The sequence below is a fragment of the Myxine glutinosa genome, chromosome 2 (genome assembly GCF_964187855.1).
Source record: "Myxine glutinosa chromosome 2, kmMyxGlut1.1, whole genome shotgun sequence".
In the NCBI taxonomy this organism is placed as follows: domain Eukaryota; kingdom Metazoa; phylum Chordata; class Myxini; order Myxiniformes; family Myxinidae; genus Myxine; species Myxine glutinosa.
In genome coordinates, this window is record NC_136262.1 from 15,197,013 (window position 1) to 15,223,732 (window position 26,720).

Consider the following 26,720-nt stretch of genomic DNA (forward strand, 5'->3'; position numbering starts at 1 on the left):
GCAATGCCCCACCATCCAGAACATATTGCACATTCTGTGGCAGCACTGTGTTGCGAACGTCAAGGGGGAGTTGTTTCCAAATGGCTTCGGCTAGCGCTGGCTTGTCGGCCTCAAGCAGGATATCAGTGGTCTTAAACAGTGCTGGTGGGAAACTGCTTAGTTCGTACTTGAAGACATCTTTGAGGTCATCACAGCGTGATCCTGCCGTACTCAGACGTTGGAACAACAGTTGTGGATCTATCAGAACGGATTGTCTGCCAGTTTTCAATGATGAACGTGTGTCAAGAGTCACAACCTGATCTTTCTTCTTGAACGTGTGATCAAGAACCTTTTTGTCAAGCATTCCATCTAAGATCTTCCTGCCGACTGACGCTGCTTGGTCAGCATTGACCGAATCTCCAGCTGTGATGCCAGTGTCAATGCTTTGCAGAGTTGGATCGTTTCCAAAGGGATCCTTTGATGACAGGTAGCGAATAAGTTTGTGTGTGTCATATGTGTCCCGTCCTTGTCGAGCTGCGCTTTGTTCTTTGTGCTGGTCACTGGTCCCATACTGCACTGATGTGTACTCTTGCAAAGCCATGTTGACCTCTGCACATATGGGGGTGGACAGCAGCCACGTGATCCTTTGCGGCTCGCTCATTCCACGACCCCTTGTTAGTCCCCCTGTGGTTTTCACACTTCTCATGAGCACTTGCTCGATCACAAGATCTGTGGACAAGCCGGCCCAGTACCGATCTGAACGCCGCACTACGTGAAATCCATTCTGGAACTGATGGTGGACCTCCGGATGCTGAATAGACAGTTGTGCCAGTCGCTGCAGGTAGATGTACACAGATGTTGTGTACAGATTGTGGCCTGCAGCTGCTAGGTAGGGCAACATGTCGTGCAAAGCGTGCACGTGCAGACGCCAGTCACCAGTGCGTTCCGACCTCAGGAATGTCCTCAGAATGTCTATCATGTCCATGTATTGCAGCCATAGCTGTGCTGTACGCAGATCCTTCTTCGATTGTCGAGCAACATTCATGATGTCACGAACAGAGTCCAGAACCGGGGCTGAAAGGATATCTTCAGTGCAACCCTCACCCTTCAACAATGAATCATACAGGTTTCGTAGCTCACACAGATTTTTCAGAACACAAAGACAGGACGCATCAGTTCGGGCAGTTGAGGCGAGGCGAGGCAGGGATTATCTGGTTGAGGCTTCTGATTGGTTCTCAGCTGGATTGCACTATAGGCTATTCCGAATCTTTTGATACCACACTTTTTGAGATTGGTTATATAAAAGCGACCGTATCCAAGGTCCAAAGTCGTTGCTATGGAGATCATTGTTCGTGTAATTAAATTTTATTCACCTAATTAGGCTTTGTTCACCTAATTAGACTAGAGTAAAATCTAATTTGATATAAGAATATGATAGACCATTATATTAGCTTTCAAAATTCATTGATATGTATATTTTCGAAAAAATTCAATTTTATTGGGATAAAGCTACCTTAAATGTCAATTATCTCAATATATATACCTTTACATGTCAAATGTATTGTAAAACCAGGGCATAAGGCCTGTCTTACACTCTTAAACACTTACATTTCTGACATCTTTTGAGAATGTGAACGAAATAACAAATTAAGTGCATTATTTTGTGCCATTTTTATTAGCTTATTTTCGTGCATAACTGTCAAAAAGTGGTTGCTCGAAATGAATGTGTTCCAATGCCTCGTTATTCCTTGACTTTTACTATGTTATTACATGGGTCAAAAGAAGCAAAAATGCCAAGTTTCATTACTATTGCAATTTGTGGTGGGTATATTCGTAAAATGACCGGCCTATTAATGAAATGGACAATTTGCTGGATCAATTGCAACCTTTTTTTCGGGGGGAGGGAGGAGTGGGGAGGCGGGGGGTGGAGGGGAAAGGTTGGATTTTGCAAGTATCGTGCTCTGCATGACGTCTTCTTGTTTATTAAATTGGTGTACAAGTGGATACAATGAATATGATAATTAGAGCATTATGTGTCAGAGCACCTGTTCCCCTTGATGTGGCAGGTCAACGGCAACGTGAGGCAGCATGGCGGCAATGATAAACACACCGGTCAGGCTCATCAGGGAACCGAGGAGCCAGGTCCGACGGGAACGTTCCACAATGGGTGCTATTAACGGCTTGCATAGCCATGGCACGAAGAGCAGGCGGGACAACGAGACGGCAGAAAGCGAATAGCCGGAGGCCCGTAGTCCAGCCGGGAGCAGCCCGGTCTGTAGGCCGTAAGGTAACCCTTGCACGGTGTACATCAACGCGAGCCAAGGAAGCCGCCATCCTTCTGCCTGCTGCACTTTCTCTCTCACCATCTCAACAAAGCTCTTCTCGGCTCGCTCTAGTCCTGCACACGAGGAGTCAATTCAAGGCATGAAATTAGATGTTGGAACACCACCGGGCAGTGTACACGACCACCATGAATGGAACTCAGGGATAGGTGGTATTCCTGGTCAGGCAGGTAGCTGATAGACATTTCCAGCCACACCAACTCGAGCCTGCTTTTTAAACATTATCTTGAAATTTGAAAGCAAAAACCTAGTAAGTTGGGAGAGCCAATCATAGCCGTCGTACTTAACGTGAGTGTTGCATAGAAAGAGAGCAGGTGTGACTGCAAATGTCTACAGGGTTTAGCCATTTGGTTGCATTGCACTCAATATAATAGCAAGTGCTCCTTAGGACCAGGTTCGTGATGAGGCTGAAGCTGAAGGTACGAATTAGGTTGAATGGTACAGTTATACAGGTGAAATTGCTTTACCTTGATACCGGTACCTGTTCTCAAGTACCAATGACCTTAATCTTTGCTCCTTCCACGTTCGAAATTACTCCCGAGTGCTGACCTTGCATGGTCTGGTCCGACCACCCTTCGTTGCACCAAAACAATTTAATAATTGTCAATTTCAACCAATGAAATATCGTAGCGGCAACATTTACCTGAACTTTGCAGGGGATTCCACTGCAATGAGAGTTAAAATGAGGCTCGACATCGGAAACGAATACATCCCGTTGATGAAACGCTCAGATTTTTACCTGTGAGAAGGTACAGCTGGCTTGGCAAGCGACAGCAAGCTGATTGATGATGGAACACATCCCCGCCGTCTGAAGACAGTATCCTGTACTGTACAGTATTCGCGATTTCGTCGATGCGGATTTCGTGTATGTTACCTCATGCTTCACACCAAGAGAACGAGATCGAGTAGAAACTTGTCGAAAACCTCTTCCTACATGGTTATCGATAACTGTTCCTGCAAGATGAATGTATGTTGTTATCGGTAGCAATATTTGTTTTCTGGATATTTGTTACAGCATTAATATTCCGGTATATGATGCCATGTTGGTATGAGGCGCGATAGTAGATCAGTACACAGTTTGTTTTTTAATTTGCTTCAGTGTATAAGGTATGTATGTATGTATATGTGTAGATGTATACATAAACACATATCCACATGAGCACATAAACACATATACACACACGCATATACAAATATACACATAAAGACATATACACATAAACACGTATACACATAAACACATATACACATAAACACGTATACACATAAACATGTAAACACGTATACACATAAACACGTATACACAAATACATGTAAACACATAAACATGTAAACACATATACACATAAACACGTATCCACATAAGCACATAAACATATGCATATAAACACATATACGCATATACAAATATACACATAAAGACATATACACATAAACACGTATACACATAAACATGTATACACATAAACATGTAAACACATATACACATAAACACGTATACACATAAACACGTATACACATATACATGTAAACACATAAACATGTAAACACATATACACGTATACACATAAACACATAAACACGTATACACATAAACACGTATACATATAAACGCATATACGCATATACACATAAACACGTATACACATAAACATGTAAACACATATACACATAAACACATAAACACGTATACACATAAACACATATACATGTAAACACGTATACACATAAACACGTATACACATAAACACGTATACACATGTAAACACGTATACACATAAACACGTATACACATAAACACATATACATGTAAACACGTATACACATAAACACGTATACACATAAACACGTATACACATAAACACATATACACGTATACACATAAACACGTATACACATAAACACGTATACACATAAACACGTATACACATAAACACGTATACACATAAACACGTATACACATAAACACGTATACACATAAACACATATACATGTAAACACGTATACACATAAACACGTATACATGTAAACACATATACACATAAACACGTGTACACATAAACACGTATACACATAAACACATATACACGTAAACACATATACATGTAAACACGTATACACATAAACACATATACATGTAAACACATATACACATAAACACGTATACACATAAACACATATACACGTAAACACGTATACACATAAACACGTATACACATAAACACGTATACATGTAAACACATATAAACATAAACACATACACATAAACACATATACACATATAAACATAAACACATATACAAGTAAACACGTATACACATAAACAAGTAAACACGTATACACATAAACACGTATACACATAAACACATATACATGTAAACACATATACACATATACAAGTAAACACATATACAAGTAAACACGTATACACATAAACACATATACAAGTAAACACGTATACACATAAACACATATACACATAAACACATATACATGTAAACACATATACAAGTAAACACATATACAAGTAAACACATATGCATATAAACACATATACACATGTAAGCCTTAAAGACAGCTGTTCACCACCATCTCAAATTATTTCCCCATCCAAAATAATGATCTTTCCTACCCCTTCACCCGCCAATCTTTTTTCTGTTTTTTGCTTCTGTAACTTATTTTTGCAACCTCATCCAGCTCCTGCAATCTCCCCCACCCCTCATCGCTTGATATCCTGCGCTCGCGAAGCGAAGTGCGGGGTTAAGCATTTTATAGTTACTACGTGTGCCGTGTCTGCATTTTAAAAACTCATTTTCTCGACAACCGTTGGTCAGATTGACACGAAATATTTAGCATAGGAGCGCCTCCTCCTGCAGAAATTTTTTTATTCATAATTATGACGTCATAGGTCACGAGGTACGGACGCCATTTTTGAAAAATTGAAAAAAAGTTGCACCTCAATATCTGAAACCGCACCATAGAAAAAATTGAAACATGGCTCATTGCCAAGTACTCCGCTTGGGGAATAAGATATGTTAATGATAATGTCATCGACACCTTAATTATGACGTCATAATTCGACAGGTACAACACTTGATTCGATCAGTATGAATTTTTTTTCTCTGCAATTCTTGGTCCAATTGATACGAAATTTTCACCATTGGAGCGCCTCCTCCTGTAGAATATTTTAATGATTATTATGACGTCATAGGTCACGTGGTACAGGCGCCATCTTGGAAAAACCGAACACCTATATATCTCTGAAACTACTCCATGGAAAAAATTGAGACCTGGCTCATTGTCAACTACTCCCCATGGGGAATAAGATATGTTAATGATGATGTCATCGGTGCTTCGTTTTGACGTCATAATTCGACAAATACAACACTGATCCATCTGATCATTTTTTTTTTTTCAGCACCTGTTGGTCCGATGGACACAAAATTTTCACCACAGGAGCACCTCCTCCTTTAGAATATTTTAATTTTAATCATGACGTCATAGGTCATGTGGTACAGGCGCCATCTTGGAAAAAACCGAAAAACTGCACCTCTATATCTCCAAAACCGCTCTATGGAAAAAATTGAAACATGGCTCATTGTAAAGAACTCCACATGGGGATTAGATGTTGTTAACGATGACGTCATTGGAGCCATAATTATGACGTCATAATTCGACAGGGACAACGCTTAGTCTGAAATTTATTGAGCATGATCTATGCAACAATTATATTAGAGAATATAAATTTATGATGTTATCGCTCACGTGGTCTGGCAGCCATATTGGATCCCAAAAAACCCAGAAACGTTCAAAAACAGAAGAGTTGGCTCGCACCAAGCTGACTGCGCATGGTAAGTATTCTATGAATACCATCTAGTTAGTTACCTCTGCCACCAAAGGTGGATGGAGGTTATGTTTTCACCCCTGTCTGTCCGTTTGTGAATACAATATCTCAAAAGGTTGTGGACGGATTCGGACGAAATTTGGCAGAGATGTAGCGTATGTGACAAGGACGAAATGATTAGATTTTGGTGAAGATCCGGATCCGGCTACTAGAATTTTTGAAGTGATCCCTCACTATTGGGAGAGAGCCAAAAACGATACATAGCAGGATATCTCAAAAAGTTATGGACGGATTTGGACGAAACTTGTTGGACAGGTTGTGTGTCTGACGACGATTCGATTCAATTTTGGTGAAAGATCCGGATCCGGCTAGTATAATTTTTTAAGTGATTCTTCACCATTCCCAGGATGTGACCATTGGGAGATCGGCCCAAAAACGATATACAGCAGGATATCAAAGAAAGTTGTGGACAGATGATTTTGATTATATGTGATTCTGTATTGTGATTTTCTGGTCTACTCTGGGATACAAAACGTAACCTGTTCACCTGGCGGAGGTATGCTCTCTACTGAGTGCCATTCTAGTCTGGAAAGTGTGACTACTACAACATACTTAACAGTCTCAATTGTCCCCACTTTTTGTGTGACGAGCCAGGGAAGGTTTTGGGGGGGGGGGGGGGGGAGGGGGTGGGAGGGGCACAAGTCTTTCATTAACCAGCTGGCCAGGCCTGACATTAAACCGACAGTGATTTCGGCAGGACGTTGTAATTTGTTCAGGGTGCTGAAGAAAACTTTCCTACTCGTCACAAAATAGAACGTGAGATCTTTAATATCCACAAACAACCAGTGTAGCAGATGGGTCCTTCGGCTTCATGTTTCCTCTGGTTAAAATATTGTCATGTGTACGGCCGCCATCCAAAACCACAAGAGATTATAGATGGGAACTGTACACACCAGTAATTATAATCCCATGGTTAGCTGGCTAATTTGGAGTGCCTCACACGTCTCAGTTGTAATACTCCTCTAGTTTTGTGTGTGATTAGCCAAACAAAGGGGTCACCGTAATTCATTTTTTTCCCTCACAGGTTTCAAAATAACCGAATCGGTGGTGCAGGAAAGTTGGAAGAAACAGACACGCATGCTGGCTTAATAAATATAAATATCAAAGGGAGATGCAAAGCGCTCCTCCCTTTATATAAAGGATCGCTTCTCTGTATGCAGCTTTAACATGGGGACTGAAAATACGTTTCTCGGCTCCTACTGGACGAAATCGTCTGCAAATTTCAGAAGTAAATGCTTTGTACATTGAGGTAACATGTTCCAAATTTCAGCAACGTCCGTTTATGCATTCTTGAGTTTTATTAAGAAAACCCTCAAATTCACATTGATGTCCGTCCGTCCAAAATGTGTTAGCGCTCATATCTCAAGGGCTATACATTGAAACTAGCTGAAACATGGAATATACATAAGCCAATAAGTCTAGTTAATGGCTTTCAAAGCAAATTCCACCCAAGTCCCATATTTTTTGCTTTAAAATTAAATATATTGTTGCGGATCTCAGAATACGGCGATCCCCTTACCGAGGGGGGGTTAATCCCCTCGTCTATTAAGCTGGCCGTCTCCGGTCCTAGAAATTATGACGTCACTCCTGGTCGGTAGTAGCCAGGGTCATTAGTCAATGAAGTCCCAAATACCTGCGTACTAAGACCGGCCGTGAGCGAGGAGATAATTTCCACCCAAGCCGCAGCGTTAATGGATACGCCGATGAAGCGAGCTGCGACTTGGGCCGTTAACAAAAGACTAACCCGATTCCGAGTGTTGGCCAAATCGTGCCACGTATACTCAATGGAGAAATCACTAAAGCGACCGGATGAGAGGAAACCCAAAGTGACGGAAGAACAAATATAATTTATTAATTATGCACAAGAAACCCGAAGAGGAAATGAAAGAAGGGAATATACAAGAAGAAGAAGAAGCAGTGACAGGGCAGCCTTAAAGTGTCTTATATTATCACACACCCAAGACAGTACAAACACACTTACACGAATGGGGTGGTGGTGGGAAGGAAGAGAAGGGTCCAAGCAGATGGTTCCAGGCTCCGGGTCCGCCGCGAACAATGGCAGGCAGCTGGTGTCGTTGGCGCGCGACCGGACCTTATAATTATGCGGGGGACTGGGATGCCGCGTACGTAATGTTCGTGTGAACTCTCTCTCTCTCGTTTCAGAGGGTACCCTCGCGCAGGTCGCTCTAACAACGTGACAATCAATTGAGCGCTCCCCACGCAGTTCGTTCACAATCAGCATCCCCCGGCGCAGTCCTTAATCAATGGCCTCCCCTCGCGCATCTCTGTGAGAGGGCTTGGCGCTTGCGCTTTTATAACCCGCTTAGAAATCAAGCCGCGCTTCATCGAGCCATGCCTATTAACGAGCTCACCTCAGCCCTGGTTGGCTGGTGGGGGCTTACCGGCCACGCCCTGGTGGTGAGTTGACGTGGCCACACCTCGTTCTTGCCACCACGCCCCCTTCTTCTCCAAGCCTGACCTCGTGTTCAATGGCGGCTGAGCCAGGCAGTGAACGCTACTGGCAAGCCCAGGAACACAATTTGGAGGAAGGCTATGCCGCAATATGAATTGACAAGGGGGCCTACTCTTATTTAATTAATACAACGCAGATTCAACTATTGGGAACAGATCCTTACCTGAAACACATACTAATGAAATAACTAAAGGAGAAGCCTATGGTGTGCTACGTGTTGCTCGTGGCCTAACTAGGGTGCGACCTTTGACCTTTTACACCAAAAATGGGAATATTTACAGGGGATTATTTATAAGGGAATATTACAAATATTTACAAAGTGGAGAGTTCCAGAACACAATATATATATATATATATATATATATATATATGTATATATATATATATATATATATATATATATATATATATATATATATATATATATATATTTATATATATATATATATATATATATATATATATATATATATATATATATATACATTTATATATATATATTTATATATTTATATATATATATATTTATTTATATATATATATATTTATATATATATTTTTATATATATATTTATATATATATATATATATATATATATATATATATATATATATATATATTGTTGCGAATTCCGGGTACAGCACTCCCGTTACCAAGGGGGGGGGGGGGGTAATCCCCTGTCTTTTAAGCTGGCCGTTCCCCCAACCCTAGAGGTTATAACGCTCCTTCCGGTCGGGAGTAGCCAGGGTGATTGGTCAATGAAGTCCCAAATACCTGAGTGCTACCCCTGGCCATGAAGCAGGGAGATAACTCCTGCTCGGACCGCGGACGAGATGGAATTTGCCGAGCGGTTAGCAATCCGAAGCCCGAGCCGTTAGCGGTTGACTAACCCGATCCTGAGCGATTGCCGAAATCGTGCCACGTATATTCAATTGTGAAAAGACTAAGACGATCGGACAGAAGAAACCAAAGTAAGGAAGAACACAGGAATTTATTACCACAATAATTAAAGAGGAAACGGAAGGGTAAATGTACAAGGGAAGAAGAAGAAGAAGCAGACACAGGGCAACCTTAAACAGTCTTAATTATCACGCCCAGGACAACACAAACAGACTTACACGAAAGGAGTAATGGTGGCAGGGAAGGAAGGTCCAGTGGCAGGGAAGGAAGGTCCAAGCAGAAAGACGGCGTGGGCTCCGGCTCCGATCCACGCTCCGGTTCCGATCCACGCTCCAGCTCCGCGGCGAAACCCGGCAGGTAGCGCTGCTCGTCTATTGTTGCACGCGAGCGGACCTTACTTAGTGGGGTTCATATATCGGGGAAGGTATTCGGCTTTCTCTCCCTCAACGTTCATAACGTGCTGCAGTTCAACAGAATTCCCCGGCGCAGTCTGATACGATTGATGGCTCCTCGGCGCCGTCCTCTTCGTAACGTGACAATCAACCCACCCCTGCGCAGTCCTTACACAATGGCCTCCCCTCGCGTAGCCCGTAATAGGGCTTCGCGCTTATATCTCGCACGTTGAAATCAAGCCGCCTTCATAGGGCTACGCCCACTAGCGAGCTTACCTCAGCCCTGGTTGGTCGGTGAGGGCTCGCTGGCTCCACCTTTGATGATGAGTCGACGGGGGGGGGGGGGGCACGCCTCCTCCCCGCACTCCACCATTCTTCGCCAGCCTGACCGCGTGCGCAATGGCGTTTGATGCAGCGAACGCTGCTAGCAAGCAAGCGCTAAGGCGCGTAATAGCAAGAGAGAGACAACCCCCGCTTGTAGGTGCACATGATGGAGTAGCTTGGAGAGAGAGAGACAAACCCCGCCTGTAGGTGCGCATGATGGAGTAGCTTGTAGAGAGAGAGATCAAAATGCATGGGATTGAAGGACCTATCTTATTTAATGAATGCAACGCAGAGTCAAACTATTGGAAACAGAGCCTTACCTGAAACACATACTAATGAAATAACTGAAAGAGTTATTATGGTGCCCTGCATGTTGTATATGGACTAATTAGGGTGCTACCTTTAACCTTTAGAAAATGGGAATATTTACAGGGAATTATTTACAAGGATTATTATTTACAAGTGCCGGTTCTAAAAAACCGTAACACTACACCCTCCCTTTCTCCAGGCCAGTCCCGGGCCGTTTCACAAGGGATATCTTTTACAATTATGTGTGACACTTAGGTGTAGTTACCCTCTCGTGTTAACCGCACCCTGTGCGCGACATTTTTAAAACTAGATATGTCCGGCCTGCTGCATTGCATTCTACCTGGCAGACTCACGCCCACAGACTAACCGAATTGCGGAATTAATTTTCAAACTAAACATTTAACCGGTGGGGAGCATTATTTACAAAGACACTACTACTATTTGGTTTTTTTTTTTTCAACTAAACCCAGGACCTGTCTTTTGGGAAGACAAAAGCAGAGCTTTTGAAAAGAGGAAAGGTCATGCACTGCACTGTACCGATACACCATACCCACATGCACAATCAAATAATAAAGTGCACTAAAAAGCACAAAAGCACCACCATGCACGAAAAGCACCAACAAATGCACAGTCATACATTTCAACAATAATCAAATGGCGTCTTCTCAGCTGGGCCGATGTTTCTTGGCGTTTTCTTGCTTGCTGCCTATTTGATCAATAAAAAGGGCACAAACCGCGTCCATTTTTGTTTTTAATTACGGCCAGCAGGGGCCAACTAAGGTGGTCCACCTGCATGGCATAGGTGCCACCTTGACCGTGGTCCGCAAGCAAGATGCTGGCAGCAATGGTTCACGCCAGCAGAGGGGCCAGGCCACAGAACGTGTGGTCCATAGGTGGTGTTAGGCCACAAAACGTGTGGTCCATAATGTGGGCTGGCCACAGAACGTGTGGTCCATAGGTGGTGTACCGGTCCAGGCAGGCAAGCAGCGAGGGTGCGGGCGCACAACTGCGACACCTGCACACTTTCCCCTCGGCACACAAAGACCACGGTCCATGAGTGGGGAAGGAAGACAAAGCAGGGTTAGCGGGGTGCAAGGGCGCAAGGGTACACATCAACACAAGATAATGCTAAGTGAGGTGCGCAGGAGAGCGAGCCGAGAAAGCTCGTCCCTACCGTACGTCCCCCCCCCCCCCATGTCACCTACTCTACCCTTGCCCTTACCCCGTATTTACACAATCTACACATTTATCAAATCCGTCGCTATCGTCTTGTCTTCCCCATATCCCCCCTAAACCAAATTCGTTATCAATCCCAATTCCTTATCAATCCCTCCTAAGCCAGATTTGTCATCAATCCCTCCGAAGGAGGAAGAGATGGAATCACAAACACAATGTCACCCCCACGTCATGATGCGTCTTACAACCAACCAAACATTTGCTCAAAAATCTGGTGTGGAGTTTTATCACCTTGGGTGAGTGGATGCATATGGTGCGAAGAGACTTTCTCCTATCTATACTCTAAATGACTTTAACTCTCTTTACACTACCCAGGGTCTTTTCCTGCCAAACCATTGGCCATCATTACACTATGCGGTTCTAAGAACCGAACTCCCATTGAACATACTGTGGTGCTCACCAATTTGGGGTCTCACTACCCCGATTCTTCACCCTGTGCCCTCGCACAATTTCGGGGCTGGGTCGTGTGGCTCCCCTAGCAGGTCTAACTTACCTGCGCACCTCCGCCACTGTACGTCGCCACCCGAGCTTACCTGCTCCTCACCCTAACCTACCTGGGGAAGGCCCTCCCTGGCACTTACCCCCTCGGTGCCCTCTCTGGCACTGGGCTACCCGGGTCCGTCCTCCGGAACCTCGGGCCCCATTAAACACTAACTGAACTCTAACTCTACCTGGCTCCCAGAGCCTACCTGCGGCCTCACCTGGCCGACAGACTAACAGTGGCGGAGTGCTCAACCAATCACACACACTAACAGGCCACACGCCCAGCCATTTCATTTCACTAATGCACCCATCCAAGCAGTACTCTGCTACTCTCGCACCACAGATGTCAATATCCACCAAAATTTACCTACTCCCTCTACCTAACTTTAAACTACCCTACCCGGGTACTCGTGAAGGGGGTCCATCCTTCCCCCATTCACTCTTTCGCACCATACACTCCACTCCATGTATTCCACACCATCCATTCCATACTATCTATTCCATACCATCTATTCCACTTGCCATCATGCAAGTCAATCACTCAATGCACAATCACACCTTTCACAATACTCTGCTCATGCACTTTCTACATACACACACAGCATCCACGAGTAATGCCTCATTTCAACAAGCTCACCACAAAGAACTTCCATACCAATTCCTCATTCAATAAACAACCACAAACACACTGCATCATCTAATCTACCTGGTTTTCCCTCTAACTTAGTGCTTCCCTGTCACCCCTTATACTATTGCACATCCCTTGTCGTTATCAACCATCTACCCTACTCTACGTCCCCACGACAGGTATAATGTCGCTACTTAAATCTTGTGTTACCTATGGTCATCTCTAGATTCCCTATCAATAACCTAACCATCCCGGGCTAGTTTGCACAGCCAATCCCCATAAACTAAAGCTCATGTGCCCCCAGATACGATGTGAGGGATGGTAGATCTACCATCCCTCTACACCATATACCATTCGCCATTACTATCACTATCAAATGTCCACTACACGACGAGCCTCGGTGCGGGAAATACATTTCCATAGCTCGACTTCGAAAAGCCGGCTATCGGTACGGATGGTTGGTCTACTGTTGGTTGGGTCCGTCCGGCATCGATTCTGGGGAGGAGGCATACTCGGTCCGAGATTCCACGGTCCATCCGGGCGCGGAGCCTTACGGTCTCCGGCCCGATGACCCAACCTCACATGGTCGGAACACCGCCCCCGCTAGGGGGCGCAGGTCCGACCTGGCCTTTCTCCCCCGGAATCGCGCCGATCGCCTGAACGACGCGGCCCTGACCATACAGGGTGGGACCCGGCCCGAATCGTGCACGGCGCTCCGAACAGAAGCGACGCGGCTACGATCCCGGCCGGCCCTCGCAGCACACAAAGAGCATCACGCCCCGAGCGCTCGCGTCGGCTATACGTCGGCCTAAACGCTGTCCCGGTCAACGTCGGTGCTTCCCTCGCATGCTCACACCACTCGTTCCTTCTCTCACTCACCAAACGCGGCGCAACGCCTCTCATACATCCCATACACTTTGTCACAGCACTCGCTCGTGCATACCCCTTTCTTACGCACTCTGTTACGCACCACTCCTCTCGCGCACTCATCCTACTCGCACACTCCATTGCACACCACTCCTCTGTTACGTACTCCGTAACACTCACCACGGGTGTGCATTCCAGCATCCACCCACTCACTCCGGTGTGCCCCCACGCACACGCTCCACAACCATGCTAGGTGTGCATTCTCGCACCCGCTCATCCATCTCACTCTCTGTATCACTCGTCGTTCCACTTCCACACTCACACTCCGATGTGCATTCACTCTCGCACTCGGTTTCAGTATCACACTCTCGCTCCGGCGCACTCTTCTTTCCTCACATGTGCGCCATTCTCTTTCATACAACTTTTCTTCACACTAGCGCCATTCACTTTAGCACAGCACACAAAGGACCTTCCACAAGTGCCCGGGTTACGCCTGAATCCCAAGCGCGCGAAAAATCTTTTCGCGCCAAACACTTTTCCGAAAAATCTTTTCGTCCCATATACTACCCGGCTCACCTTCGGGATTCTTCTTCTTCGCTCCACCACCTGCAAACTTTCCATTTGGTTAGGAAGTACAGCATCAAGATGCGAACACGGACTTTGCACATTTTCCATCCTTTCCTCCCGCTGTTGCCCTTCTAAGTCCGTCTCTTCCGCCCCAATTTCCACTATTGCTTCGGTTTGATTTCTTAGCCAAACGACCGCCGGCACGCTTACATTTTTTTCTTTTAATTCTGCGGCCGTTGGCTTTTCTATACCCCGGGTCGCGATTTCTATATCCGTCCACGTGACCATGCCTTGCTCCAACTCACTCAACCCACGCTCCTCTAGCCGCGTTACCTCGTCGTGCACAAATGCGACCTCCTCGCTCAACCTGTGGTCAACCTCCCTCTCATCTTCCCTCGTCTCATACTGGGCTTGCCCACTCGCTAGCCCCTCGTTAATTTATTGGGCTTGACCATTTACGTCCTCCAATTGGCCCCCTAATCCCCCCCAATTTGCTATCTAACCCCCCAAATTTGCTGTCTAACATTGCCTGCAAAGCTCCTTTATAATCCGTAATGCCTTTATAATCCGTAATGACACACTGCTAGATGGTTCCTCTGGAGCTCCTTTATAATCCGTAATGACGCACTGCTAGATGGTTCCTCTGGAGCTTTGCAGGCAATGCGGACATGCATGGCGATGACATCATGTTGTCCGCTCATTAGGTTGGAGAACCAGATTACAGATACCATTATTAGTAACTCCCAACCGCAACCAGGTCGACTCCATATGATGAGTGGATACCAGAGATAACGTTACCGTGTGGCAGGCGGTGCTTATCGCTCCCAGAAAGGTGCAGCAGCAGCTGTATGGGACACCTTGCTGGCGGTTCTCCACTGATGATATGAAGGTCGCATAGTGACTGATATAAAAACCGAAAGGTTCACAGAGTTACAAGTGTATGGAAGCCTCACTGTGTTGCCCTGATGAAGCCCCAACAAGGGCGAAACCAGGTCGGTAACTGTGAGTTTTGCATGCACTTGTGACAGTATCTGAATTTATAATCCGTAATGATGCACTGCTAGATGGTTCCTCTGGAGCTTTGCAGGCAATGCGGACATGCATGGCGATGACGTCATGTTGTCCGCTCATTAGGTTGGAGAACCAGATTACAGATACCATTATATATATATATATATATATATATATATTCTTGGGTAAAATGCCAGGGGCATAGAAAAGGACCCTTTATATAAGGGTATGGATGTGCCATGTGGCAAACTATAGAAAAAGAAGGGACATTCCATAGCTTGTAGAAAATGCCAAACGACAGAAAAGAAGGGACATTACAAAAAAAAACCCATGTGCATGCTGGACTACCCTTGTGTTCTTAGGAGGAACAAAGTAATGCTGTAGAAAAGTTAATATTAAAAGGGGCGCCCCACATATATGGGTTAAAACCCATCAGTACGTAAAGTTTTCTGTGTACCTTGAAAACGAAAACACATAAGATAATGTGCATGTGTGTGAAATCTAATTTCTTAAGAAATATTAATAAAGATTGTATGTACTATGTACCAACCAATTGCAGACATGTTGGGTGTGATGTATTCTTCGGGACAAGCGTTGGACAAGCACTATGTGTGTACACATTACAGGCAAAAATTGGATTAGATGAAAGATTTGTACACATGTGCAGTGCAGTCTATTTTACCAGTCCCTGCTGAACCATAATTGCACATTACATAAACTTGCAAGTGTTGATATTGCAGACATATTGGACAAACATGATATGTACATGAATACTGATGACAATTAGAGATGATGGATGAATTGTATATGTACACCTACTTCTGCAATAGGATAGAAAACTAATATTATGTATGGCATTTTAACTTTTCACAGAAAAATGAAGGACCATGAAGAGGTCCCTTTGAAAGCAAGGGACCGTAACTGCATTGAAAATACATTTATTTCTTCATGTAGCTGTATGAATCAAATTGGTGCCCTTTTATATGAACTTTTCTAGTGCATTACTTGGTTCCTCCTACGAACACAAGGGTAGTTCAGCATGCACACGAGATATTTTTTTGAATGTCCATTCTTTTCTATACTTTGCCACATACCATATAAAGGGGCCTTTTCTATGCCCCTGGCATTTTCCTCAATAATTTTAATGAAGGCACAAGACAAAATGAATATAGAATCCTCGATGAAAAGACAGAGATTATTAATACACAGAAAATAAACTAACTCCCTATGGTGCCGAAAACACACACAATTGTGTGCTCAGAACCAGGCGAGTGTGAGAAAAGCAGGCAGGTGAATGCAGGCACAGGAAAGCTGTGAGACAGAGAGACAGAGAGACAGAGAGACAGAGAAACAGAGAGACAGAGAGACAGAGAGAGAGAGAGCTGCCAATGTCCCAAAGGCAAGAAGAGAGTTGCCAGCATCCCAGATGAGAGATTAGAGCTGCAGCATCCCATATGTGGGATGACAGCTGTCAGTGTCCCAGAAGCATGATGAGAGCTGCCAGTGTCCCAGATGTGAGACGAGAGCAGCCAGTGTCCCAGATGCGAGATGAGAGCAGCCAGTGTCCCAGATGTGAGATGAGAGCTGTCAGTGTCCCAGAGCCGAGATGAGAGCTGCCAGTGTCCCAGAGCCGAGATGAGAGCTGCCAGTGTCCCAGAGCCGAGATGAGAGCTGCCAGTGTCCCAGCGACGAGATGAGAGCTGCCAGTGACCCAGAGGCGAGATGATAGCTGCCAGTGTCCCAGAGGCGAGATGATAGCTGCCAGTGTCCCAGAGCCGAGATGAGAGCCGTCAGTGACCCAGAGGCGGGATGAGAGCTGCCAATGTCACAGCGGCGACATGAGAGCTGCCAGTGTCCCAGAAGTGAGAAGAGAGCTGGCAGTGTCCTCGAGGCGAGATGAGAGCTGCCAGTGTCCCAGAGGCGAGATGAGAGCTGTCGGTGTCCCATGGGTGGGATGAGAGCTGTCAGCATCCCAGAGTGGGAATGAGAGCTGTCAGTGTCCCAGAGGCAAGAAGAGAGAACAGCCGTAGTCACCACCTTTATTGGCTGGCCGTTTCTCTTTCCCTCAAGGTGATGATGTTAGCCCCTGCAGAGCACTGGACAACGGCATGACTTCCTCATACATGGTAATGGTATCAGTCAATGTATGCTGCTGATGCCACAAAGCATCCGGGCCAATTATGAGCCGCCGTACTCCCAGATGCGAGATGAGAGCAGCCAGTGTCCCAGATGTGAGATGAGAGCTGTCAGTGTCCCAGAGCCGAGATGAGAGCTGCCAGTGTCCCAGCGACGAGATGAGAGCTGCCAGTGTCCCACTGCATGCAGAGAGCTGTCCCAATGAGCTGCCAGTAGCCTGGTGTTGGCTTAGCGGTTAGGGTGCCGGCTTGGGATCTTAGGATCCTGGGTTCGAATCCCGATTGATCGCTGAATTAACGCCAGGGGGGTTGACTTAGCCTGTCATCCTTTCTGAGGTCGGCAAATTGAGTACCAGTTCACTGGTAATTCCCTGTGTGTCGCAAGGGCTATCGCAAGCCACGAAAATGGCCTCTAAAGGTGGTTCCGTACTCTCTGACAATCAGGGACGGGCACTATCATATATGGGTGGAGACCTGGGCATTAACAACAAAAATAGAGAAAAGGTTAAGAGCAGCACAATACAATATGGAATACAATAAATGGGTCAGAAAACAAACCAAAACTCAGGATATCTTAGAAATAATCAAACTCAGGAAATGAAAATGGACAGGACACATTAGCAGAAGGTCAGATAACAGGTGGACAACAATAGTAAAAACATGGAGACCTATGGTTGGCAACAGGAACAGGGGAAGGCCACGCCTAAGATGGAGGGATGAAACAGACAAATATTGCGGAAGAGTCAATTGGAACAACAAAGCAAGAGACAGAGCAACATGGTGTCAACATGCTGAAGCGTTCATCCAACAGTGGACTGAAAATAGTTGATGATGATAATTGCACATCGAATAAATGTTGCTATATTTCAATAATAATTTTATTCTGGCTTCCAAAATGGAATATAAATGTTCATACATGAAGAATGCATAGACAAGTGACTGGATGGACTGATAAGGCTCGGAGCGAGATTATTGGGGTGCTCATGACAAGTCATGAATGATTCCATGGCTAAAAAACCCAGTAAGGTACAGGTTCACCACTCCATCCTACGGAATGATAGAACCCAAACCTCTTGCTCTGAGAAGATATAGGAATCAAACCTATACCGGTGAGAGCAATGAAACAAGGCTCAACCCATTTAACCACCAATACACACGATAAACGGATATAAATAAAATAAACCAAAAAGGGGAAGACAAATAAATATGGGAGCAAATTGTGATCTGAAAACAACCGAAAAGGGACTAAAAGATAAACAAAGACATTAAATAAGATGATAAATAAAAATTATAGTCCCACAGAAAGTTGGGGCATGCATACATTGGGCATGCAAGTTGAACAACCTCAGCAAATGAAGAAGAGTTCCTTAAAAAGCCACCTCTCTTCTAGATCGTCAAAAGTAATCGTGTTGGAAGGGGTCACGCCAGCTGTGGTGTGCAATAAGTCAGGGGAGGTAGAGCGGGTAGAAAGTCGCTGTGAGAGTCCATACGATTTTGCTTGATTGAGGGAGGAACCTTCATTCAAGATGTTTAAGTGGTCGGACAGTGCGTCGTCAGACCTGTGGAAGAGGAAAATTAAAGGATGTACTAATTGGTGAAAACGTTTTCATTTCATCTATTATGCTGATGAAGCTAAGGTGTTGGAGTGGAACTGTAGGAGAGATACATTTGTTCCTTACCCATTTTCCTCCTTGTGCCTTTGGGACTGGGTGGTGCTGACCAGGTGTTCTTTGTGTGGGCCGATATGTGCAAGTCTTTCCTCATGTTCTGCGATCAAGCTGTCAACCCTACTCTGTTCCTCTTCAATTTCTCTCATCTGTTGAAGCAACATTATTATTCTTACCTCAACTCCCTTTTTCTCATTACATTCTCTCTCACTCACCTGACCTCTCTGCGAACATCGCTTATTACCTTGCTTTAACCGTTGCCTTTTCTTTCTGTCATTCTCAACCTCTGTGATACCTTCTATTTTCCACTGAGAGCATCTAAACGTTTCTCCATCCTTCATTTCTTTGTTAGGTTTCCTCAAAATTTCTGTTTCTTTGACATTTTCAAGCATTCGGTCACATCCACCTCTCGTCCATTTCTTTCCATTCATCACATATTTTCCTCCCTCCATACCTTCCTTTCCCCCATCCTTCTCCATTATTTCTTTACAACTTTTCCTTTCAGCTCCGTCTCTCGCCGTTTTGCCACTTTTCCTCACCCTTTCATCACCCTCCATCATCTTTGTTCCGTCCACTCTCATTTTCTCACAGTGATCCCTCACCCTTGTGTCATCATCCCTCAATCTCATGCTACTCTCTGTTACCTTCTCACCATGCTCTCTTTCTTTCTTGCGTTCCTCATTTGGTCTGTCGCTTCTTCCCAACACACCCTCGGTTTTATCCCTCAACCTTTCATTTCTTACACCTGTTATTTTTTCAAAGCAGTCAGTCATCACTGCTCCATCATCATTCACAATATCATCTCTCCATGTCCTCCTTTCATCCTTGTCCCTCAACTTCTCACCTCCCTCCCCCAGCCCTATGCCTCTCTCTCTCATTCTCCCACTGGAGTCCCTCGTATTTTTATCTTCCTCTCTTACCTTCTTTCCTTGATGTCTTTCTTCCGTCATCCTTCCACTCTCTCGACCTTGACTCGTCCAATCATATCTCTCTTTCGCTCTCTCATTTTCTGTGTTCTCGAGCTGTTCTTTTTCCTGTGACCCTCTACCTTGCCCCATTTCAATATCCTCTCTTACTCTTTTATCCACAAGTATCCCCTCCTTTGGTCTACTGTGCACTCTTTGAACAACCTCAGGTTTCCAACATTGTCTTCCTATAGGATATTCTGAGTGGTAGGCAGCAGGATGGGAAATGTGCCTGGTTGATTGTGATGGTTGGACTGCGTGTAAGGCATTGACTGTGTGTGCTTGGAGGGACAAGGCTGGATCTGTTGCAGGGTGTGAGTTTGCAATATCCGAGGAACCAGGATGGCTTGCTGCCAATACGATAGGAGCAGGATCTTCTTTGTTAACCTGTGAAGATGAACAATAAAACTGTTAACGGTATCAGGTGTGGCCTGAAAGATAGCGCCAAATCATAAGTCTGAGACTTTGTTCGGCTTGAACAATTGGTGATATAGGACGGGCATCTTCTCATGAAAAGTTGTTACAAAAAATGAGGAGAAAGGCAAAATAACTCCAGAACACAAACATAGGCACAAACAAACAAATAAATTATTTGAAACGTACGATGTTATGCAACTAACAAATAATGGAAAGCGTAACTAGTATGAATATCATAAACAGAGAGCAATCAAACATTTCGAGACTTTAAAATGTCAGTGCACTAAACAATTATAAGATTTTGGTCGTCAGTGTAAATGTGGTTAAAAACAAATAAACACCAGATGGCGATCAAGTGTTATTCAATACAGCAAGTGTTAAATTACATTCTTCCAACGAAATTGTGCTTACTCTTATCAAACTCGAGCTACAAGCTCGTGGATCTTTTTTATTGCGGCTACGAACCAATTTGTGTCCCAAGTGATTGCGCTTCCAAAGCCAGTACGTAAAAACAAAAATGATTCCATTTTCCATACCTGGGACGAGGCCAGCTTCCCATGTTGCATTGACGATTCATGTTGGTACTGATCCAGCATCTCCATACATTTGGCATACCTACACTGAAGATGTATGTTCATGAAGGAAGGCAAGGATTATTTGCTATATATAACATTGATGCTTCAACTATTTCTTGATATGTTTTTTGAAATGTCTACTTTGCATAAGAAAGTCCATGTTTTTACTCTAAATCCGACTATTAATTTGCAATTGGTCACTTGGCCTTAGGTCATGGGGCCTAGGCATCAAAAAGCCACATATATTGAACAAAAAGTTTCAAATGGAGCACCGCACCGCCATTAGAGAGTTTAACCTGCACCAGATGTGGCAACAAATACGAATTGTTGCTCCCAGGTTGCCGACTCGATGACAGAAGATGCCATTTGCATTTTTGCCGCCTTAATCCCAACCCCGCTTAGAATCCCGTGTGGGCAGGGCACCTGATAGTGTATCCTATGCAATCAGCTTCTTTTTTTTACAAATAACTAAAATAAACGTGGAGGGTTAAAAGGAGGAGGAAAGAAGAAATCCATAGCAACAAGCATTCTGAGTATTGCGCTGCAATACATGTCCCCAACCAAAGTTCAAAGTGCCATAACTTTGTCAAAAATGATCGAATATGCAAATTTATGCACGGTTGATGCTGGTTTTCAAACTTGATCTGAGGTATGCTGAGACACATGTGTGTCACGCCTCGCCTCGTTGATAAGCCCGCAAGGTCACTCCGTGGAGCGGCCTGCACGTATTGCACTGTGTGAATTATATAATTACCAACTCACGGTCTGAGGTACTGGCGATTCAAGAGATATCCTTTTTTTTTAATACTGTCGTTTAATTAACGATACCTGCCAAACCACGCGCCCTATCGCAAATTCCAAAAGGACATTTTAGTAGACCGACATGCTGAACAGATCTGTGAAGTTTCCCCTCGATTGGATCAAAAATGAGGGAGGAGCTCGGTTTTAAAGGTTCATGATTAAAAACGTCATAAATCTGAAACCATGTGACGCATGACGTCATGCTCGCTGACTTTTTTGTTCGTCATGGGTATGCGACTCTGCCTGCAAAGTTTGGCATCGATCTGTTCAGCCGTTGCAGAGAAAAAGGGGTTTTCGTGTTTTCACGAAAAACAATATGGCGGCCGAACCACGTGACCTGTGACATCATAATTACTATTAAAATATTCTACAGACCGAGTCCCTCCTACCGTGAAAATTCCATCTCAATCGGACCTATTATTGCAGAGAAAATCTTTTTTAAAGGAAATTAAAACTTAAAATGGCACTGAGTTAAGGATCATCAGAATTATCAGAATTACCAAAGTTCAAAGTGCCATAACTTTGTCAAAAATGATCGAAACGTCGTGAAGTTCGAACTCGATCTGTAACTTATCATGAGGAAACCATGTACCAAGTTTGAAATCATTAGCTTTAAGAGTTTAGAAAAAAAGTCCGGAAAACTGTTCTTTGCGTGACGGACTGACGGACTGACAGACGGAGGGACGGCGTGCAAACCTATAGTCCCCTCCGGTGTACACCGGTAGGGGACTAATAAACAAGAATGGGATCGTCAGGAATTTCACATTGAAGACCCTGTAATTGGTCGATATCTGCGAGCTGAGTAGTGCAAAAGGATATCTCTGTACTCCGTAAGCTGCTGGTCCTGCTGCTGGAGACGCTGCATAAAAGTGGAACGCTCACCGATAAGCCTGCTTTGGGCCTTGGCACACTCCTCACTCACCCTGCACATGCGATCAGGTCTTTAACATTCAAAAGGATGTGAAGGTAAGCACACCAAACAGCTCAGCATCGTTTGTAAATGACATAGTACAGCTTTACCACGTTCAAAGCAACACCGCTGCTTCAACGAAATCGGACAATTATGGCATTTGCGCACTCACCTAGCGAGCTCCTGTACGAGATTGGCAATTCGTCGCTTGTCCTCCACACACAGGTCTTTCAGGCTGGCAAAATGCAGCGGAAGTGAAGCGGCCTACACATGCCCATGCACATTCCCATATTATCCTGATATACAACTTAAAATGGAGTTGATATAAAAAAAATTGGTATCTTTTTTGTAGTTATTGTTATAGTGCTCATTCGAAATTACATCAATTGGCATTAGGAATTCAACCATTCTGTATGAAATGGAGTCTAGTGCAGACCAGACCAGGTGTGATACGCAGATTACACCCTCATGGAGAAAACTACCAGATTGTCGTTAAAACCTCAGTGGGATCATCCAATTGTAAAATCGTAATTCTCGTTAAAATCAACTGTTTCCACAAACTTAGAATCCAAATCCTTAATGATTCGGCCTTCACCTGGATTTGAATACACATCTCATGGCATGCCAGTCCAGCGCTCTCGTCAATCTCATTTCGCCAAACAAGAAAATGCTTTCACAATGACAAGCAAACTCTGCGATGGAGCTGGAGTTGAAAAATTGGGTGCGGTTTGACCACAAGAGAACAGCATGAGAAGCACACTTTCGCATGCCCCCAGGAAAATGTTTTTTTTTGTATACAAAGTCGAGGCTCATACATATCAAAAAGGGAGCGGGTGACAAGAGGGGTTAGAGAGAGGGAAGCACAACAACAGTAGGAAACAAGGACATCAGGAGATCTGTGGAAGAGAGAGGGCTGGGATGGGTACACAGGATAAACAAGATGGGCACTACAGGAGCTTTCGGGAAGGAAAACGGAATTTGAAGGAGGTGGGTTTGGGGTGGATTAACGGGGGTAGAAAAGATCATGGCTTTGGAAGGGGAAAGAGATGAGATGGTGGTGAACAGCTGTTTTGAAGACCTGGAGGGAGAAGTGGGATTGAAAAGAGTTTGGGAATTTGTTCCAGAGGCGGGGAAAAAGAGGAACGGAAGTGAAGGTGAGCAGAGAGCTCGCAGACATTGTGCGTCCTGCACGAATATTTGAGGAACAGAGCACAGACAAAGCTGAAGGAACTACGCCGGAGCGGAGTCGTTAGAAGACAGAAAGACCACCAACCCGTTAAAAGACAGCAGAAGAAGAGCAGCAGACATTTGCAGGGAAGTTCGTCATAACCAAGTCTAGAAGAGATGATGTACCATTGACTGAGATTCGGGTCGGGAAAGTGACAGATTGTGTCAGTCCCAGTGAGCCGCAGAAGTTCTTTGCTGAGGTGCCATGGTGGCTGGTGTGAGAGGTACCTACACCCAGCCAGCTGGCATGATAATTGAAGTCGCCACATATGAGAAAGAGAGAGTTGAGATGAATGGATAGAAGTTGGTCCATTTTATCAGACAGTAAGATATAAACAGAGACATTGAAGGAACTGCGCTCCAACGCGAGTCGAAAGAATTGACGCGACCAAAGACGGAATTCGTCCGAGTTGCTTTATTGAAACAAAACAGCTCAGGTATTCTGACAAGCCCGTTTTTCGGGCAACAATATATATACACATTTATGTCGGGAAGTTTGCCCGGCAAAAGCTATACCGGGCATGCCCGGGTATCAAGGGCGAGCCTTGGAAAGGCGAGTCTGGACCTGCCCGGGCGTGTTTGGCTGCGGCCTGGCAAGTCGAGGCTGGGCGTGCCCGGGCGCTCTGGGCGAGCACTGGAAAGGCGATAGCGGGCATGCCCGGACGCTCTGGGCGAGCCCTGGAAAGGCGATAGCGGGCATGCCCGGACGCTCTGGGCGAGCCCTGGAAAGGCGATAGCGGGCATGCCCGGACGCTCTGGGCGTGCCCTGGAAAGGCGATAGCGGGCGTGCCCGGACGCTCTGGGCGAGCCCTGGAAAGGCGATAGCGGGCATGCCCGGACGCTCTGGGCGAGCCCTGGAAAGGCGAGAGCGGGCATGCCCGGGAAAGACGAGACCGGGCGTGCCCAGGAGGTTCGGGCGTGCCCGGGAACAGTGAGTCCGGGCATGCCCGGGAGAGGCGCGTCTGGCCGTGTTCTGGCCGGTGCAAGGCGATTATGTACATCCAGCGGTAACCGCTACACACGCCCCTCCAGAATCGACCTGCACCAGCAGGGTCAATTTAAGGGGGGTCCGGATGACCCGGCCGAAGCGACCCCTGGAGGGTCGTGGGGAGGGGTCTGACGTGGTGGTGGGTGGTCGAGCGGGGGGAACTGTGGACGGGGGGCGGCCTCGCCGCGGAGGAAGGGCCAACCGTGGTGGTCGGTCGACGTCCATGTGCGCCGGTTTGAGGCGGTCCACAGAAATCCGGTCCGGCCGGCCGCCGAAGTCGACGATGAAAGACTTGTCGCCCCGTCGCAGGACCCGGAAGGGCCCGTCGTATGGCGGCCGGAGTGGCCCCCGGTGCGCGTCATGACGCACAAAGACGTACTCCGCTGTGCGAAGCGCCGGGGGGACGTAGGACTGGGGGCCACCGTGGCGGGACGTCGGCACGGGGGCAAATCGTCGGGCGGCCTCCTGGAGGTCCGAGCGCTGGCGAGCGGCGGACCAGGGACTGGTAGCGTCAGGCACGAATTCGCCCGGGACGCGGAGTGGCTGGCCGTAGACGAGCTCGGCGGCGGACGCCTGGAGGTCTTCCTTGGGGGCCGTGCGAAGGCCCAAAAGGACCCACGGCAGCCGGTCGGCCCAACCGTCGTCCTGAAGGTCGGCCATGAGTGCGGCCTTCATGGAGCGGTGAAACCGCTCGCACAACCCATTGGCTTGGGGGTGGTAGGCCGTGGTGCGGTGCAGCGTGACCCCCAACGAACGGGCGACCGCGCCCCAAAGCTCAGACGTGAACTGTGGGCCGCGGTCGGATGAGATGTCCGCTGGTGCGCCGAAGCGCGCGACCCAGGTGGCGATGAACGCCTGCGCCACGTCGGCGGTGGTGGTGGAGGTGAGGGGCACGGCCTCCGGCCACCTGGTGGTCCTGTCCACCATGGTGAGCAGGTGGGTGAACCCCCGCGAGGGGGGCAGGGGACCCACCAGGTCCACGTGGACGTGGTCGAAACGCCGTTCAGGCACGGCGAAAGGTGCCAGCGGGGCCTGGGTGTGGCGGTGGACCTTGGCTCGCTGGCAGGCCGTGCAGGCGTTGGCCCAGTCGTGGATGTTTCGTCGAAGGCCGTGCCAGACGAAACGCGCCGACACCAGCTTCTGAGAAGCTTTCCGGCCCGGGTGAGAAAGGCCGTGGATGGAGGCGAAGATGCGGCGCTGCCAGGAAACGGGCACGATGGGGCGAGGCTGGCCCTGGGAGACGTCGCAGAGCAGGACAGTGCCCGCGAAGGGGATGTCGGCCAGGCGGAGGCCCGTGTCCGCCACGCGGAGTGCCTGCACCGAGGCGTCGGTGGTCTGGTCGGCCGCCATGAGCGTGAAGTCCACGCCGAGGTGGACCGCGTTCGCGCTGGCCCGCGAAAGGCAGTCGGCCACGGCGTTGTCTTTGCCGGCGACGTGCTGGATGTCCGTGGTGAACTCCGACACGGCGGAGAGGTGGCGCTGCTGGCGGGCCGACCACGGCTCCGTGACCTTAGCCATTGCGTAGACCAACGGCTTGTGGTCGACGAAAGCCGTGAACGGGCGGCCCTCCAGGAGGTGTCGGAAATGGCGAACGGCCAGGAATAGCCCGAGCAGCTCGC

The 26,720-nt window shown here is 46.4% G+C and overlaps 2 protein-coding genes across 5 annotated transcripts in view; both read right to left on the minus strand.

The window, feature by feature from the left end:
* SLC33A2 (solute carrier family 33 member 2) overlaps positions 1 to 8,920 on the minus strand; it is a 51,062-nt gene extending 42,142 nt beyond the window's left edge. The window contains exons 1-3 of one of the 3 annotated variants that reach the window (XM_068108686.2): positions 8,207 to 8,920; positions 3,061 to 3,275; positions 2,025 to 2,377 (exon numbers count right to left, since the gene is read on the minus strand). In XM_068108686.2, the coding sequence (XP_067964787.2) occupies positions 2,025 to 2,345 (321 nt within the window). In that variant the 5' untranslated portion in view covers positions 2,346 to 2,377; positions 3,061 to 3,275; positions 8,207 to 8,920. Of the gene's footprint in view, positions 1 to 2,024; positions 2,378 to 3,060; positions 3,467 to 8,206 lie in introns of those variants that run through there. The other 2 variants (XM_078773000.1, XM_068108684.2) reach the window with 2 other exon arrangements.
* Positions 8,921 to 18,411: 9,491 nt separating this feature from the next.
* Positions 18,412 to 26,720, minus strand: part of LOC137422009 (uncharacterized) — a 31,867-nt gene continuing 23,558 nt past the window's right edge. For both annotated transcript variants that reach the window (XM_078773002.1, XM_078773001.1), the window contains 5 exons: positions 23,059 to 23,150; positions 22,794 to 22,899; positions 21,137 to 21,226; positions 19,231 to 20,570; positions 18,412 to 19,110 (listed from right to left, as the gene is read on the minus strand). In XM_078773002.1, coding sequence (XP_078629128.1) covers positions 18,897 to 19,110; positions 19,231 to 20,570; positions 21,137 to 21,226; positions 22,794 to 22,899; positions 23,059 to 23,150 — 1,842 coding nt within the window. In that variant the 3' untranslated portion in view covers positions 18,412 to 18,896. The remainder of the gene's footprint in view (positions 19,111 to 19,230; positions 20,571 to 21,136; positions 21,227 to 22,793; positions 22,900 to 23,058; positions 23,151 to 26,720) is intronic.